Source organism: Hippopotamus amphibius, chromosome 9, assembly GCF_030028045.1.
Source record: "Hippopotamus amphibius kiboko isolate mHipAmp2 chromosome 9, mHipAmp2.hap2, whole genome shotgun sequence".
NCBI classification, from domain to species: domain Eukaryota; kingdom Metazoa; phylum Chordata; class Mammalia; order Artiodactyla; family Hippopotamidae; genus Hippopotamus; species Hippopotamus amphibius.
This window is the reverse complement of record NC_080194.1, coordinates 137686103-137699383: the sequence shown is the minus strand read 5'-3', so window position 1 is coordinate 137699383 and position 13281 is coordinate 137686103. Positions and strand designations below refer to the sequence as shown.

Here is a 13281-nt window from a genome sequence, read left to right as displayed (position 1 = left end):
TTTCAGAGAGAAATCTTCTCATAGAGACTGTTTTACTTAGACCCATGGAAGTCACTGAAAGATTCTAACTTGGAGAATAAAATAACTTGATTTGTGTTTTTGAATGGACAACATAGAGTCCAGAAGTAGATCAAAATGCATATGGAAATTTAGTGTATGATAAAGATGACATTTTAGGCCAGTAGGGAAAATATGTTATTGAGTGACTAGCATTGAGACAATTGGGTAGCCATTTGAAAAAATAAAACTGAAGCTAAATCCATATATCACTCCTTCCACCACATTAAATTCCAGATTGAGCCCTGATTTTAAAATATAGCAATGAAACCATGGAAAGACTAGAAGATGCCATGGTAGAGTTTGCTTTCTAACATTGGAGGGAGGGGAAAAGCCCCTTTATAAAGCATGACAAACCCCAGAAATTACGAAAAGAAATAATGATAAATTTGGACCATACAAAAATCTTAAAACTCTGCAGAACAAACCCAGTCACAAAATTAAAAAACAGATAGCAAACTTGGAAATGCATTTAGGAGAGATTTAGTCTAAATTAATGGTTAAGAATATGGTTCATATTGCCTGGGTTGGAATCTTGGCTGCACCTCTTACTAGCTTAGCAACCCTGGGAAGTCACTTTACTTCTCTGTACCTCAGTTTCCTCAACTGTAAAATGAGCAAAATAATAGTATATAGCTCAGTGAGATGCTGTGAGGATTAAATGAGTTAATGCATATAACATATTTAGAACTATGGCTGATACAACATGAGCTCTCCATAAATCTAATTAGTGTTATTAAACTATTGCTATGACCAGAAAAGAGTGTAGGCTTTATCCAGAGAACAATAGGGCCTATGAAGTGTTTAAGTAAGAGTTGCATTTTATAAACATCACTCTGGCTGAAGTGTGGGGGATAGATTGAAGGTAAGCAGGGAGGAGAAACTGGAAGACCGTTAGGAGACTTTTGCAGGAGTCCAGGGTTTGGACTAGAGGGTGGGATTACTGTAGATGAAGAGAAGGAAATGAGGAGTAAAGAGAAATAAGGAGATAGCTGCTTCTTTCTGCTTCCCCCACAGACTCTGATCCTGGGCTACAGAGAATTGTATCATTTCCTGTGTTTATCCAGGTCCTTCTGAAAACAGTCATCAGCCAGGATTAGTCCTGCAAAAGATTAGGGGAAATGCCTTTGAAGGAAAACAGAGAGGGAACTGGGGAAAACGTATCAGATCATGATGCAAATCCGACCCTTTGGAAGGAAGGAATGTGGGATGGAAGAGTCCTTGACTGCAGTGTTGTTCTAAGAAAGTTCATTAAAGTCCCCTATAAGAGAAGTCCTGCATCTCCCAGAAATGGGCATGCCTTAGTATCCCTGACAGATTCATTGGTCAGGAGCAGCGTGTGAGAAACTGGTCAGCATCAGCACAAATATGTTGATGGATTTCAGAGCGAGGCAGCTGGGGCTGTCAGTCAATTATACTCCCCGTCTCGGTAGACTGGAGATTTTCATGGCTCCCACGTACCTGTATCCCATCCTCAGGCTAATCTGCCCAGCCGTCCCTATTTATTAAGTATTTAGATTTTGTGTTACACCTGTTACCACGGTGTTTTCCTTTAATCCAAGGGGAAGTTTGTGCTGTTTATATTTATTTAGTGCCTACATCATGGATGCTACTGCCCTCTAACGATTTTCTTCTTTTGTCCAAGGGAAACATTGTGAACCGCCAGGAGCTCATTAATGACAATACCAACAAACATATCCTCAATCAACTCATAAAACAGCACCTCACAAATTTTGTTATTGAATACAACACTGAGGTCAGTGAGCAAAGGGCCCTGGGAGAAGGGTAGCTGGGGCAGCTGTGTGTACAGAATGACCTTTAATTTCCTTTTAATTTCAGAATAAGGATCTGATTTACGAATTGAACATCCTGAATCACATGTTGCTCTTCGTCTCCAAAAGCTCCAAGTCATTTGGTACGATAATGCAGCATTATAAGATGGCATTGAAGAAATTTCAAAACAAGGTTTGTGGAAGTTGCCACTGCTCTTTGGGGCTCTTTGGATAGGAATCCAAGACCTGTAGACCCGGATGCCATCCAACTGCCTTGCTGATTCTAAATTAATCCAGGAAGGATTGGCATATTCCTTTGCACACCAATCTCCTGATTTGCATTCTTCTTCCTGTCGAGTGTCTCTTTCTTTCTCACCAAACCTTTGCTCCTTCTTCCCTCATCTTTTTGAGACGTCTACTATAAGAACATGATTGGTTTGGCTGCTTTTTCGAAGGACCGTGCTCCACTAAGAGCGGGTGACTGCGGTGTGGCTAGCATTTGGCCTGAAGGTGATGGGAAGGAAAAACCACTCCTGCCTGAGGTCAGGCAATGTGAAAAGCCTGAAGGTGTGAAGCAGCATAGACAGGCAGTTGCTGAGGTTCAGGCTTCAGCATCAATAGACCTAGGTTCAAATTATCTTCCTCTTACAAGCAATTTTGTCTTAGGTGAGTTTAACCTGTCAGTCTCAGTCACCTCTGTGTAAAACGGGGAGTTATAGCAAGAATTAGAAGTGCTGTATGTAAAGCAATGAACACATGTACAATAAACAGTGCTTATTTTTATGTTATTATTATGATTAGAAACACATCAGTTTTTCCTAAGCATTATACCTATATTTATGTAGTTAGCACCATCTGGACTATGGGGGCTATTTACTTCATTTTTATCTTTATTTTTATAAGCAGTAAGGTAATGGTAGGTTCTCTTTCTCTTGAAGCAAATTATTCTGAAATTTAAACAAAACAAAAACTTTGAACCCCCAAACACAGAATAAAGCCACTAGGTATGAACATATTTAATGTCCATGTTACACCCCACGCCATTATTCTCCAGGAAAGTTGTTCTAATTATGGAAACACCTCTTATAAATGTTTCCTGGTTTATTCAATTTTAAACTTTAAGATTTTTGATGTAATTAAATTAATTTCAATCTGATTGCTTTCCCGCTATTTCTGTTACAACAGTCAGCGCTTAGCCGTAATTCTTCTAGATTATGTTTTCAGATTTAACGCTTGAATCTAGGTTGAACTTATGTTGGCGTGTACCATGAGCTGAGGATGTACATTGCCTTCACCCCAGTTAGCAAGCTTCTCGAATACCATTTATTGACTGTGCTCCATTTTCAAGCCAAAGATAAACACTTGGAGGAAAAGTATTCCAACAGGTCATGCTCCCATATCTTGTTCACTCCTAACAAATGTTTTTTGAAAGTATACATGGTCGGTTTTAATATGTCTGCCTTGCTTTTCACAGTCTCCCCAGCACCTGGAAGAATATCTGGCACACAGCAGGGCTCTTAACACTTTGATAGATGAGTGACCTGAGAGTATCCAAATCCAGGGTCTGCAGGACCTCTAACTGGTCTCCTTCTTCCATGCTTGCTTCTTCTCTACAACCAGAGTGGTCTTTTAAAAATTATCACCACATCACACTCTGGCTTATTATCCTCAGTGACCTCCCGTCTCATTCAGATTAACCCCTGGCTCCTACTGGAGCTCTGACCTCATCTCTCACTGTCTCCCATGACTCTCTCTCCCATGACTCTCTCTCCCACGGTTCTGCAGCCACACTGGGCTTGCCACTCTATTCTAAAACATTCTATGCATCCCCCTCCCCCCACAAGGCCATTCCTGTGACAGTTTCCACTGCCTAAATGTGTTCCCCTGACTTGTTACTCATCTCCCAGGTCCCAGCTCAAATGTCACCTCCTCAGATACTTCTCTTGATCTTCCTACCTAATACTGAGCCCCTGTCTCTCCCCATCTGTGCAGTCACTCTCTCACAGTGCCCTGTTCTGTGGTCTGGTTGGCACTCTTGTGTTGCTATCTGATTGATTAATTTCTTTACTCATTTCTTACCTGTTTTCTTCACTAGAATGTGAGCTCCACGAAGGCATGGATTTTGTCTACCTTGCATCTCCAGTGCTTAGCAAAATGCCTATCAGCAAATAGGTGTTGGATGCACGATTGAATGAGGTCCTAAGTTTCCTAAACAGAAGAGTAATTTAGAATAATGAGTTGACATGTACGGAGCATTTTCTACCTGCCAGTCACTGAACTAAGTCTTTTATATACAGTGTCCTATTTCATTCTCACAGCAGCCCTATAATGTGGGTACTATTATAATCACCACTTTATAGATAAGGAAACTGAGGCACAGAGAGGGGAAGTTACTGTTTTGCCCAAGGAACTGGGATGAAAGCTCAGGACCTCCTGACTTCCTGAGGTTGTGTGAATGGTGTCCTGAGCAAGGATGGTGAAGCCAGGCTGACAGCCAATGCCTGTCTGTGCAGTGGGTTGCAGGGCTGCACCTGCCTGATGGAAGGGAGCCTTTGCTCTGGCTTTCAGAGGTGCTCCATAGACTCCGCTATCTACATCCCCTCCCTCTCCCCCCCGCCCCAGCTCCCCAGTAGTTTCTCTCCCTGGGTAAGAGAGTCCTTCAGTTCTCGTGCCTCGAATCCAGAGAGACACAGGTTTCCTTTGCTTTTGCAGATCCTTTTCATCCTTGTGGATGCAGATGAGCCCAGAAACAGACGTGTTTTCAAATACTTCCGGATCACAGAGGTTGATACCCCATGTGTCCAAATCCTAAATTTAAGCTCTGACGCAAGGTATAAAATGCCTTTCGAGGAGATAACCTATGAAAACCTCAAGAAATTCAGCCAGAGCTTCCTGAATAGAAAGGCCAAGGTAAGCTTGTCCTTGGACAAGGTTTATCCAGAACCTCAAAATAATTCTTTTTCTGTAATTCTGCTGGCTTTGGTCATCTGAATGGGGATACAGAATAAAGGTCAACCTTATGGTCCTTGTGAGGAAATACCCCCATGTCCCACTTCAAATCTATTCAACTTTTGATCTGTCCTGACTTTATAATTCCACCATTAATTCTTAAAGTGAAGGCATTGTCTTTGTAGGAATCTCCAATTGAAATGCAGGTACTCCTAGGGCTGGCATCCTCTGAAAGTAGATTCTTATCCTTCTTTCAGACTCTAATGTGAAAGATTCACTTAGCCTCAGCGTAAATGCTTGCTTGGGGTAAAAGATGGGGTGGCATATGTGAAGCAATAAGGATTTAACCTCCAAGGCTTTAGGGACCAGGGAGGAGAGGCTGCATACGGATGGCTACATAACACTATATAGGCCTGTAACATAACCACCTGCTGTGTATTCAGCTCTTGCTATATCCTCAACCACCCTGCTGAGTTATGCCTTGCCAAGTTAGGTGAATATATTATTTATTTTCTAAATGGGGACAATTTTGAGAGTAATGGGAGCATTCTTCAAAAGTATTCTGAAATGGCAGGAATAAATTGGAACTCTGCAGGCAATCCAGCGTGTATGGTCACCTAACCTTGGAGGGCTCCTATTACCTTCTGTCCATCCCCTTACAGACACTGCTTCCCCTGCAGCCTTCTCAAATGAAAGCTGGGTTTTCTCTTACATGCGATATTATCACGGGCCAGTTGGTAAGGTTGGTGTCCTCCATTCACTTTCAAACCATTTCTCCTCCTCCTGCCTTCGAAAACTCCAGATTCTTTGGATTCCGTGCCTTTGGACTTCAGACCACCTCCTCCTGCTTCCCACTGCTCTTCTGATCATTTCCCTTTCACTCTCTGAGGACTGAAGCTCCTCGTCACAGACGCACCCTCCACCCCTACTCTGCCCTCATTTAAGAGACGTCAGTATCCACAACCCTGGTCTTTCCTCCAGTAGCGGTATGTCCATGCCCTCTCGGCCGCCTACTCTTATGGCCATACTCTAGAGACGGCAGCCCCTCTGAAAGCCTGATTTCACACTCCCATCCTGTTAGTTGCCTTCAGTAGCCCCTTACCCCTTGCATGGCCTCCAGTCTCCTTACCCCGTTTCACGATCTCTTTCGCGCCCTCCACCTTGAACTTGGATCCCATGGTTCACCTCTCTGATGATTCCCTTAACTCCTGATCCGTTCCACCTTCTACCTCCTCTACACCCTGTAGTATTTACCAGGCAGAATCACAACTCCAGCTTAGCCCATTTAACTTCCCTACTGTTTCCAGACCAATCCTGGAGAAAAAGAACATCCCCATGAGACAGGCTGGCTTCGAGGAATCACAAACCAAACCTCCCCTGAGTTCTTAGAAATATCCTGACATTTCTATGTAAATTTCCCCTGAGTGTTTTCATTCTCTTAATCTCTGAGTCTATTTCTCCTTAAACCCCATTCCTACTTTCAGTCTGAGCCAAGTAATCATGTATTATTAAGAAAATAGAAGGCTTCAGACAGAAGCCCCTTATTTTCTGTCACCACATCTACAAACCTACCTGGAGCCCTGCCTGTCCTCTTTCTCTCCCTCTGGTTACATCTCAGGAGGTGTCTGTCTTCCTCTCAAGGGCCAGCATATTGTCTTGTGTTCTTAGAATAAAGAGGAGCATCCTTCGCACGACCTATAAGATGTCACGTGCCTGATCTGGCCCATTCCTATTCTCCATCATTCTCTCCATTTCCTATCCCTCATATCCAGTCCCCATCCTTTTTATGCTCCCTCACAAAGAATTTTCAGGTCCTTCCCAGAGGTTGGGGCGGGGTTGAGGGAGGCCATTGTGGGAGACCAGGCTGGTGAGCTGGGGAAGGGCCAGGCAGCAAGGCCTTGTAAGCGTGTTAAGGATTTGGTACCCGGAGAGCAATGGGAAGCCAGATTTGCCCAGTGAAGGTAGAACCTGCTTGTAGGAGAATAAAGGTGTGGAGAGAATCAGGAAGAGATGTAGTGAGGACGCTAGGAGGCTATTACAGTGATCTAGATGAGAGATGAAAGCTACCTGGCCAAGATTAGTAGCAGTGCAGACAGAGAGAAGTGTGTGAATGCAAGAGATATTCAGAAAACAATGGTTGCAGAGAAAAGCATATGTTCTGAGATTTTCACCATTTTCTTCAAAGAGAAGCAAGAGCTGGGTTGGCTCTTTCATTCATTCACAAAACATTGACTGAGGTCTCATGATGTACCAGTACCCAGTGGTACTCAGTGATAAGGGAGGAAAAGTCCCTTGTGACATTCCATCCATTGAGATAGGGATGCATCAATCAAATAACCAGAAAAACAAACATAAGTGATAAATAAGTGATACATGGAAAGTACCAAGTAGAGTGAGAATTTATGAAAGCAGGGCCTGACTTGGTCTGGGGCAGAGTCAGAGAAGTCCTCCTTTGCAATCATTCTGAAAGATAAATCTGAGTTAGAGACAAATCTGATAAGGAAGGGCGCGTGGGGATGGGGACGTGGGCGCAAGGCTAGCCCTTTGGGTGAAAAGACCAGTGTGGCTGAAGGAAGGAAGGGAAGAATGGTGATGAGCTTGGAGGAGGCGGCAGGAAGCAAAGTGTGACAGACGTTGTATAGGTCACATAAATGGTCTTAGTTTGATTCTTGAGGCAGTTGAGGACAGCTGTATTTTGGGGAGAAGGGACACAAACTAGCATCGATGTTAATGATGTGAAACCCACGCTCATCTAAGCATTCCAAGAACCACGTATTTGAAACGCTAGCGTCTGCCCTGGTTTGGAGCCCTGCCACCTCCCGGGCCCTCTGGTCCCAGTGCCCTGGGCAGCCCCGGCTGCACATCTAGCTCGTGACCTGCCTCAGCATTTCAGACTCTCCCCGAGGCTGTCGTAAGAACAAGAGGAAGTTCCCACCGTCTCCAGCTGGGTGGGGAGCCCAGCCACCAGCCCCTTTCTGGAGACCGTTAAAATCTCTCAAATTTGCTTCCTAGAAACATCAACCCAGTGAAGAAATTCCAAATTCTTGGGACCAGGGGCCAGTTAAGCAGCTTGTTGGGAAGAACTTCAACGCTGTTGTCTTTGACAAGGAAAGGGACGTGTTTGTGATGTTCTGTAAGTATTTCCGCAGAGGGCACTGGAGGCAGTGGCTCCAACGTTACTTTTCAAGTGTAGCTCCTGAATTCTTGGGGACCACAGTCTCCAAAGTCTGTTAAAGCACCATGCCCAGAATGGGCTTCAGACATCCAAAGCGTCCGGGTCAGGATGCTGTCAGCTACAACGCCGCTCTTCCCCTCACATCAGATTCTTGGAACGCGTGGAATCCCTTCCGCTTGTAACCGAGGCCTGTGGCTGTTTGTAACAGTGGTAATACTGTGGCCAGAGCTGACTGAATGCTGGCTACACCAGGCCTGTGCCAGAGCCAACATCACCTCTCATGTAATCAGTCTCTACATTATCTCACTTACTCCGCCCACGTTACTTTTGAAAATAGCTACTTTATTGCGCCCACCCTACAGATGCGTAAACAGAGTCCCAGGGAAGTAAAGAAACTTGACTAAAGTCACGCAGCTAGTATGTGACCTTAAGTAAGTAAGGGACTGGAACCTAGTCAGCCTGTACCAGTGACCAGTGTACGTTAAGTAACAAACTTGTCAAGCAGCTCATATTTAACATACCTGAGTTGGTTGGTGCAGCCCAACGGAGGACCCCTTTCATGCATGTAAAAGACCTGGAACAGGGTCTGGCATCTTGCAAGCGCTTGCTGCATGACAGGTATTATTGCTATTATTTTTCTTGTTGTTCTCATTATTTTCAGTGCTCACCCAGGGACTACTGCCCTCTGCCCAGTGTTTCTGATTTGCATATGAGACCCAAAGCCAGGGACCTTCTCTTCCACCCTGAGACACAGAGACGGGTGGCAGAGCAGTGATTTCAGACATCTCTTTTATTTAACAGGAGGAATTACCGTCTATTGAGCGCTTGTGAGTTTGCTGTTTATACACCTGCTCTCATTTCCTCCTCTAAACAAGGCTCTTAGGAAGGTTCAGTGGATTTCCCCACGATACAGATCAGGGAACCCAACCTCAGAGAAGTTAATTACCTCACCCCAGGTCACATAGTAAGTAAGTTGCAAGGCAAAAAGTTCACATCCAGCTTGGATGCCATCATTTCCTGGAGGGGGAAATTAGGGCTGGATTACATCATGCAGGCCTTTCAAAATCTCACTGAGATGGACACTCACCCACAGAGCCAGGTGTTCAAAGTCTGCTGGCTGAATAACCACCATCTGCTGCCTCTCAGTGAGAGGCTGGGGAGGACTTCCTCCCTGACAGGGGGAGTCATGAGAATGCCCACTTGGTCCTGGTAAAAAGCAAAAGTAGCCTCATTTCCTTGGAAGCAGGTATGTCAGATTGGCCCCCTGGGACCGCAGCCGTTATGCCCCCTCGGGTTCCAACCCAGGGCCCACAGGGCTCCAGGGGAGCTTCAGGGACGCGGCGGGAGAGCAGGTAGTCACAGAAGCACTCAGCTTGTGAGTGGAGGGATGACCATCCAGATGTTAATCCAGGCCTCTGGAGGCCTCTCGCACAGAGCCGGAAACTTCAATACAGCAACAAGCAGGCGAGGTGGTTTCCCGTCCGTGTTGCCGCTGGTCCCGTGTTGCAGATGTCTCTCCATAGGTCCAAGTGCCTGGGCCACACACAGAGCTCAAGGAACTGTCCAGAGGGAAGTCCAATGTCCCCGTCCCAGGAGTAGCTGTCCTTGTCACAACCTCACGTTCACTTCCTGTGTGTGTATCCTCCATGGACTGAAAGGCCGTGTGACACAGCCGTCACAAGTCAGAGCAGCCTGTCTGCAAATCCCACTTCCTCTGCTTAATTAACTAAGTGACGTTGAGCTGTGATCTTAACCTCTGTTGGAAAACTCTTGTGCTATCTCACACACACACACACACACACGCCACACACACACCACACACGCACACACACGTGTGCGCACACAGTTTCTTGCAGAATATGAGGGACCATCTGTCATAAATACTTTTCTTGGTTTTCTTCTTCAGCTAGAGTGGAAGGAAGGCTATGTTAAAGGAAAATCAGAGAACAGACGAAAATATCCCAACAGGTGTCCCAACAAGTGTCTAAGTGGAAGGGGACTTGATTACTATTTTTTTCCTAATTTATTTAATGATGGTCGGGTAGTATGGTTGAAATGTAAAATCACCTCACACGCTATGAAAAGAGAGAGGGAGTGCACTTTGCACGGCAGCAGACCACTAGTGCAACAGGGTGACAGTGTCTACGGGGGAGTGTGGCCTTCAGGGTCTTTGTTAGTGTGAGCTTGAGTGACGGCCCTTCTCTTCCAGATGCATCCTGGTCCCGAAAGTGCCAGGTGCTGTTCCCAGTGTTGGAAGAGTTGGGCAGAAGGTATCAAAACCACTCCACAGTCACCATCGCCAAGATTGACATCACAGCAAATGACATTGAGCTGACGTACCTGGACCGGTACCCATTCTTCAGGCTCTTCCCCACCAACTCTCAACAAGTGAGGGGCTCTTGGGATTCACATAACTGGAAATGTTACGTTATTGTCATGAATTCGGTTTCTCCGTGTCCTGCTCTGCCTTTTACCAAATCAGCTTCGTTCCCAGCTCTAGTTCTTATTATCTTCTTATATTCAAGTTAGAGAGTATTTTCCATTGAGTCTTGGGACTTTCACAAAAGTCCCAAGACTCAATCTGATTGGGTCCCCCTGACCCAGTCATTGTGGCTGAGGGGATGTGGGTATTTTGATGGTCAGGCCTAGGTCAAAGGGTTCCCTCCGGTAATAGAGCTGAGCCCGGAATAAGGTGGGGGAGTCACCCTGTAAATGTTGGGGGTGGGCTGCTATCATGATAGAGACAAGTAAGTACTTTACACGTTGGTATCAGAGTTGCTGAATATCATCCGTGTTCATGGAGCACGTTCTTCATGCCACTTGGCACGTGGGGAAGAAAGTCAATCGAAGAGTCGCGAGCCAAGGTCCCTGCTCCCAAGAAGAGTATGACTGAGTGTAGGGGGAAAGTCACGATATGGGCTTATCTGCAAGTGCAGTTGGAATTGGATAGGGCAGATATGGCTGGAAGTCTTCATGCAGACATGAGACTTTGCAGAATGGTGGGGATTTCAATGAGAAGGGTGTGGATTATAGGCAGGAAGTATAACATGAGCAAGGAGGTAGGCAGAAGGCTGGCCACAGAACTGTGCAAGAGATGTCATCCTCTTGGTGCAGAAGATGCACGTGGAAAATGAAGCTAGATTGAAAGGGTGGACCTGGTGCATATCTTCAGTTACCTGAGAAGCAGTTTAGACAGCCAGAGGGCAGTAGGTAGTTTCCTAATCTTCTTAAAGACTGAAAGAGGAAAGGAAGCTAGTGATGGCTGAACAAGAACATAGGCCAGACCCTTTGTAAAATAACTATTCTTATTATTCAGTAATTAATAATAATAATAATAATAGCAAATAAAAATAGTGCTCACTATGAGTCAGGCATTGTTGTAAGTACTTTTCATATAATAACTCATTAAATCCTTATAACAATGTTTGAGGTAAGGACTGTTGTTATCTTCATATTACAGTTAAGGAAATTGTCATTCAGAAGTTAGCAAGTAGACAGCAGTGCTAAGTGATCAAGCCAGGGTTTGAGCCCCAGGAGTGTGGCTTCATAGTTCTTGCTCTGAACCACTGCATCCCAGTAATGAAATGATGGATGACATTCCATTACTTTTATGTTAGGACCATGATGATGGAGGCTCAGAGCGGTTAAGGACAGGCCCACTGCACTCAGGTTGTTAGGAATTTGGATTTACCTGTGGAGAAATCCCTGAGTATTTTGCAGGAAGGGGCTACCATTTCAACCCTGCTCCATTTTCTTCCTAGGCTGTACTATATAAGGGCAAACATACCCTGAAGGGCTTTTCTGACTTCCTGGAAAGTCACATCAAGATCCAGATTGAGGATGAAGATGAGGTAAGGCGAAACAGCAGTACCCTGGATTATTCGGTCCCACGCAGAACCATCAGGAGCTCCATGGGCCAGGAAGGAGGTGCCAAGAGTTCCATATCTTGTGCACTTCAGAGAGAATGGAGAAGGATCCAGTTTGGATGGCTTTATTTCAAGGACACGTACTACCAAAAGGGCAGAGTTGAGAAACACCGACAAGGGCAAAGGCTCTGAGGTCTCACACAGCTCCTGAGGCTCCTTCCCTGGGTCCACTTTCCTGAGTGGGTGACCACATGTCTTGATGGGCTGCTGCCCTCTGCCCTGTTCTGCAGTCTCCACTCTCTCCTAATTCTGTTCATGCCTCAGTGAGGCCATCTGCTGGAAGGTGTCATCTGTTTTCATTTGGACACTTTCAGTTGCAAAAGTCAGAAACGACAGTACTCTTTGGCTTAAGCAGCAATGGAATTTATTCCCTGTTAACTGGGAGAACATCAGATCTGGGTGGGTCCTGAAGCTCAGAGTCCTTTTCTGTCTCCCCATCTCTGCTTTCCCCTATGTTGGCTTCACTCCCAAGCAGGCCGTTCTCCGCAGAGGGGCAGTGACCGCTCCATGGCTCTCTGCTAACACCCTCTCAGCTTGAAAAAGACACACTTGCTCTTTAGTGGTCCTAGCAGGTATCCCAGCATGGATCTTAGTGGCCAGGCCTGGAGCAGCTGCACCTGTGGGCTTAGAGTAAAGAAAGGCTGCGTGGCCATTACAACGACAGTTACTGCATAATTCTTGCCTCTGTTTCTTTTTCCTCCTTCTTCCCTCTCTCCCTCCCGCTCTTCTTTTCTTCAATAGCTACTGTCTGTTGAGCAAACTGAAGTGACAGAAAAGGAGGTATTAGCTGAGGAAAAGGAGGTACCTTTTATGAAGAAAGAGCTACCGGAACAGAAGTTGCCTGAGCTGGAGAATGTGACCAAGCTGGAGGGGCCAGCTGGGCAGAAAGAAATGGCTGAGGAGGAAGAGAAGGTAGCTGAGCCAAAGGGATCTCCAGGACAGGGGAGGAAACCAAGAGCGAAGGAGGAACTGTAGCCTCTCCAAAACCAGGAGAGAAGGTGCCCATTTTCCAGGTCCTGGCATCATTTTCTGAGTGGATCTACTCAAAAAAAACCTGTATATCATTGTGGCAGGTGGGCGGAGGCTGGATAATAAAAGCCCTTGAATGTCTGTGGCCCTGTTTTCCAATCGTCTCTTTTTCCTGGCTGGTGCCACCTTAGAAGAGCTGTTCAGCCTGGAATTCAGATAGGCGTGCAAGGGAAGCCATAATAGCAGCATTGAATGAGTGTTTACAACTTGCTGGGTGTTCACTTAGTCCTCACAACCTCACTGGCAGCTAGGTTTCATCATCCCCATTTTACAGATGAGGTAACTGAGGCAACCAGGGAGGATCACATAGCTAGAAAGCCCTTGATGCATTACCCTAGACAATCACCTGCCACAGACCCTGCATTTAACCACT

At 45.6% G+C, this 13281-nt stretch overlaps 1 protein-coding gene across 1 annotated transcript in view; it reads left to right on the top strand.

The window, feature by feature from the left end:
• Nucleotides 1-12854, top strand: part of PDILT (protein disulfide isomerase like, testis expressed) — a 35086-nt gene extending 22232 nt beyond the window's left edge. The window contains exons 5-11 of the mRNA XM_057695730.1: nucleotides 1703-1813; nucleotides 1897-2022; nucleotides 4542-4739; nucleotides 7791-7911; nucleotides 10163-10341; nucleotides 11715-11804; nucleotides 12621-12854. Coding sequence (XP_057551713.1) covers nucleotides 1703-1813; nucleotides 1897-2022; nucleotides 4542-4739; nucleotides 7791-7911; nucleotides 10163-10341; nucleotides 11715-11804; nucleotides 12621-12854 — 1059 coding nt within the window. The remainder of the gene's footprint in view (nucleotides 1-1702; nucleotides 1814-1896; nucleotides 2023-4541; nucleotides 4740-7790; nucleotides 7912-10162; nucleotides 10342-11714; nucleotides 11805-12620) is intronic.
• The last annotated feature ends 427 nt before the right edge of the window (nucleotides 12855-13281 follow it).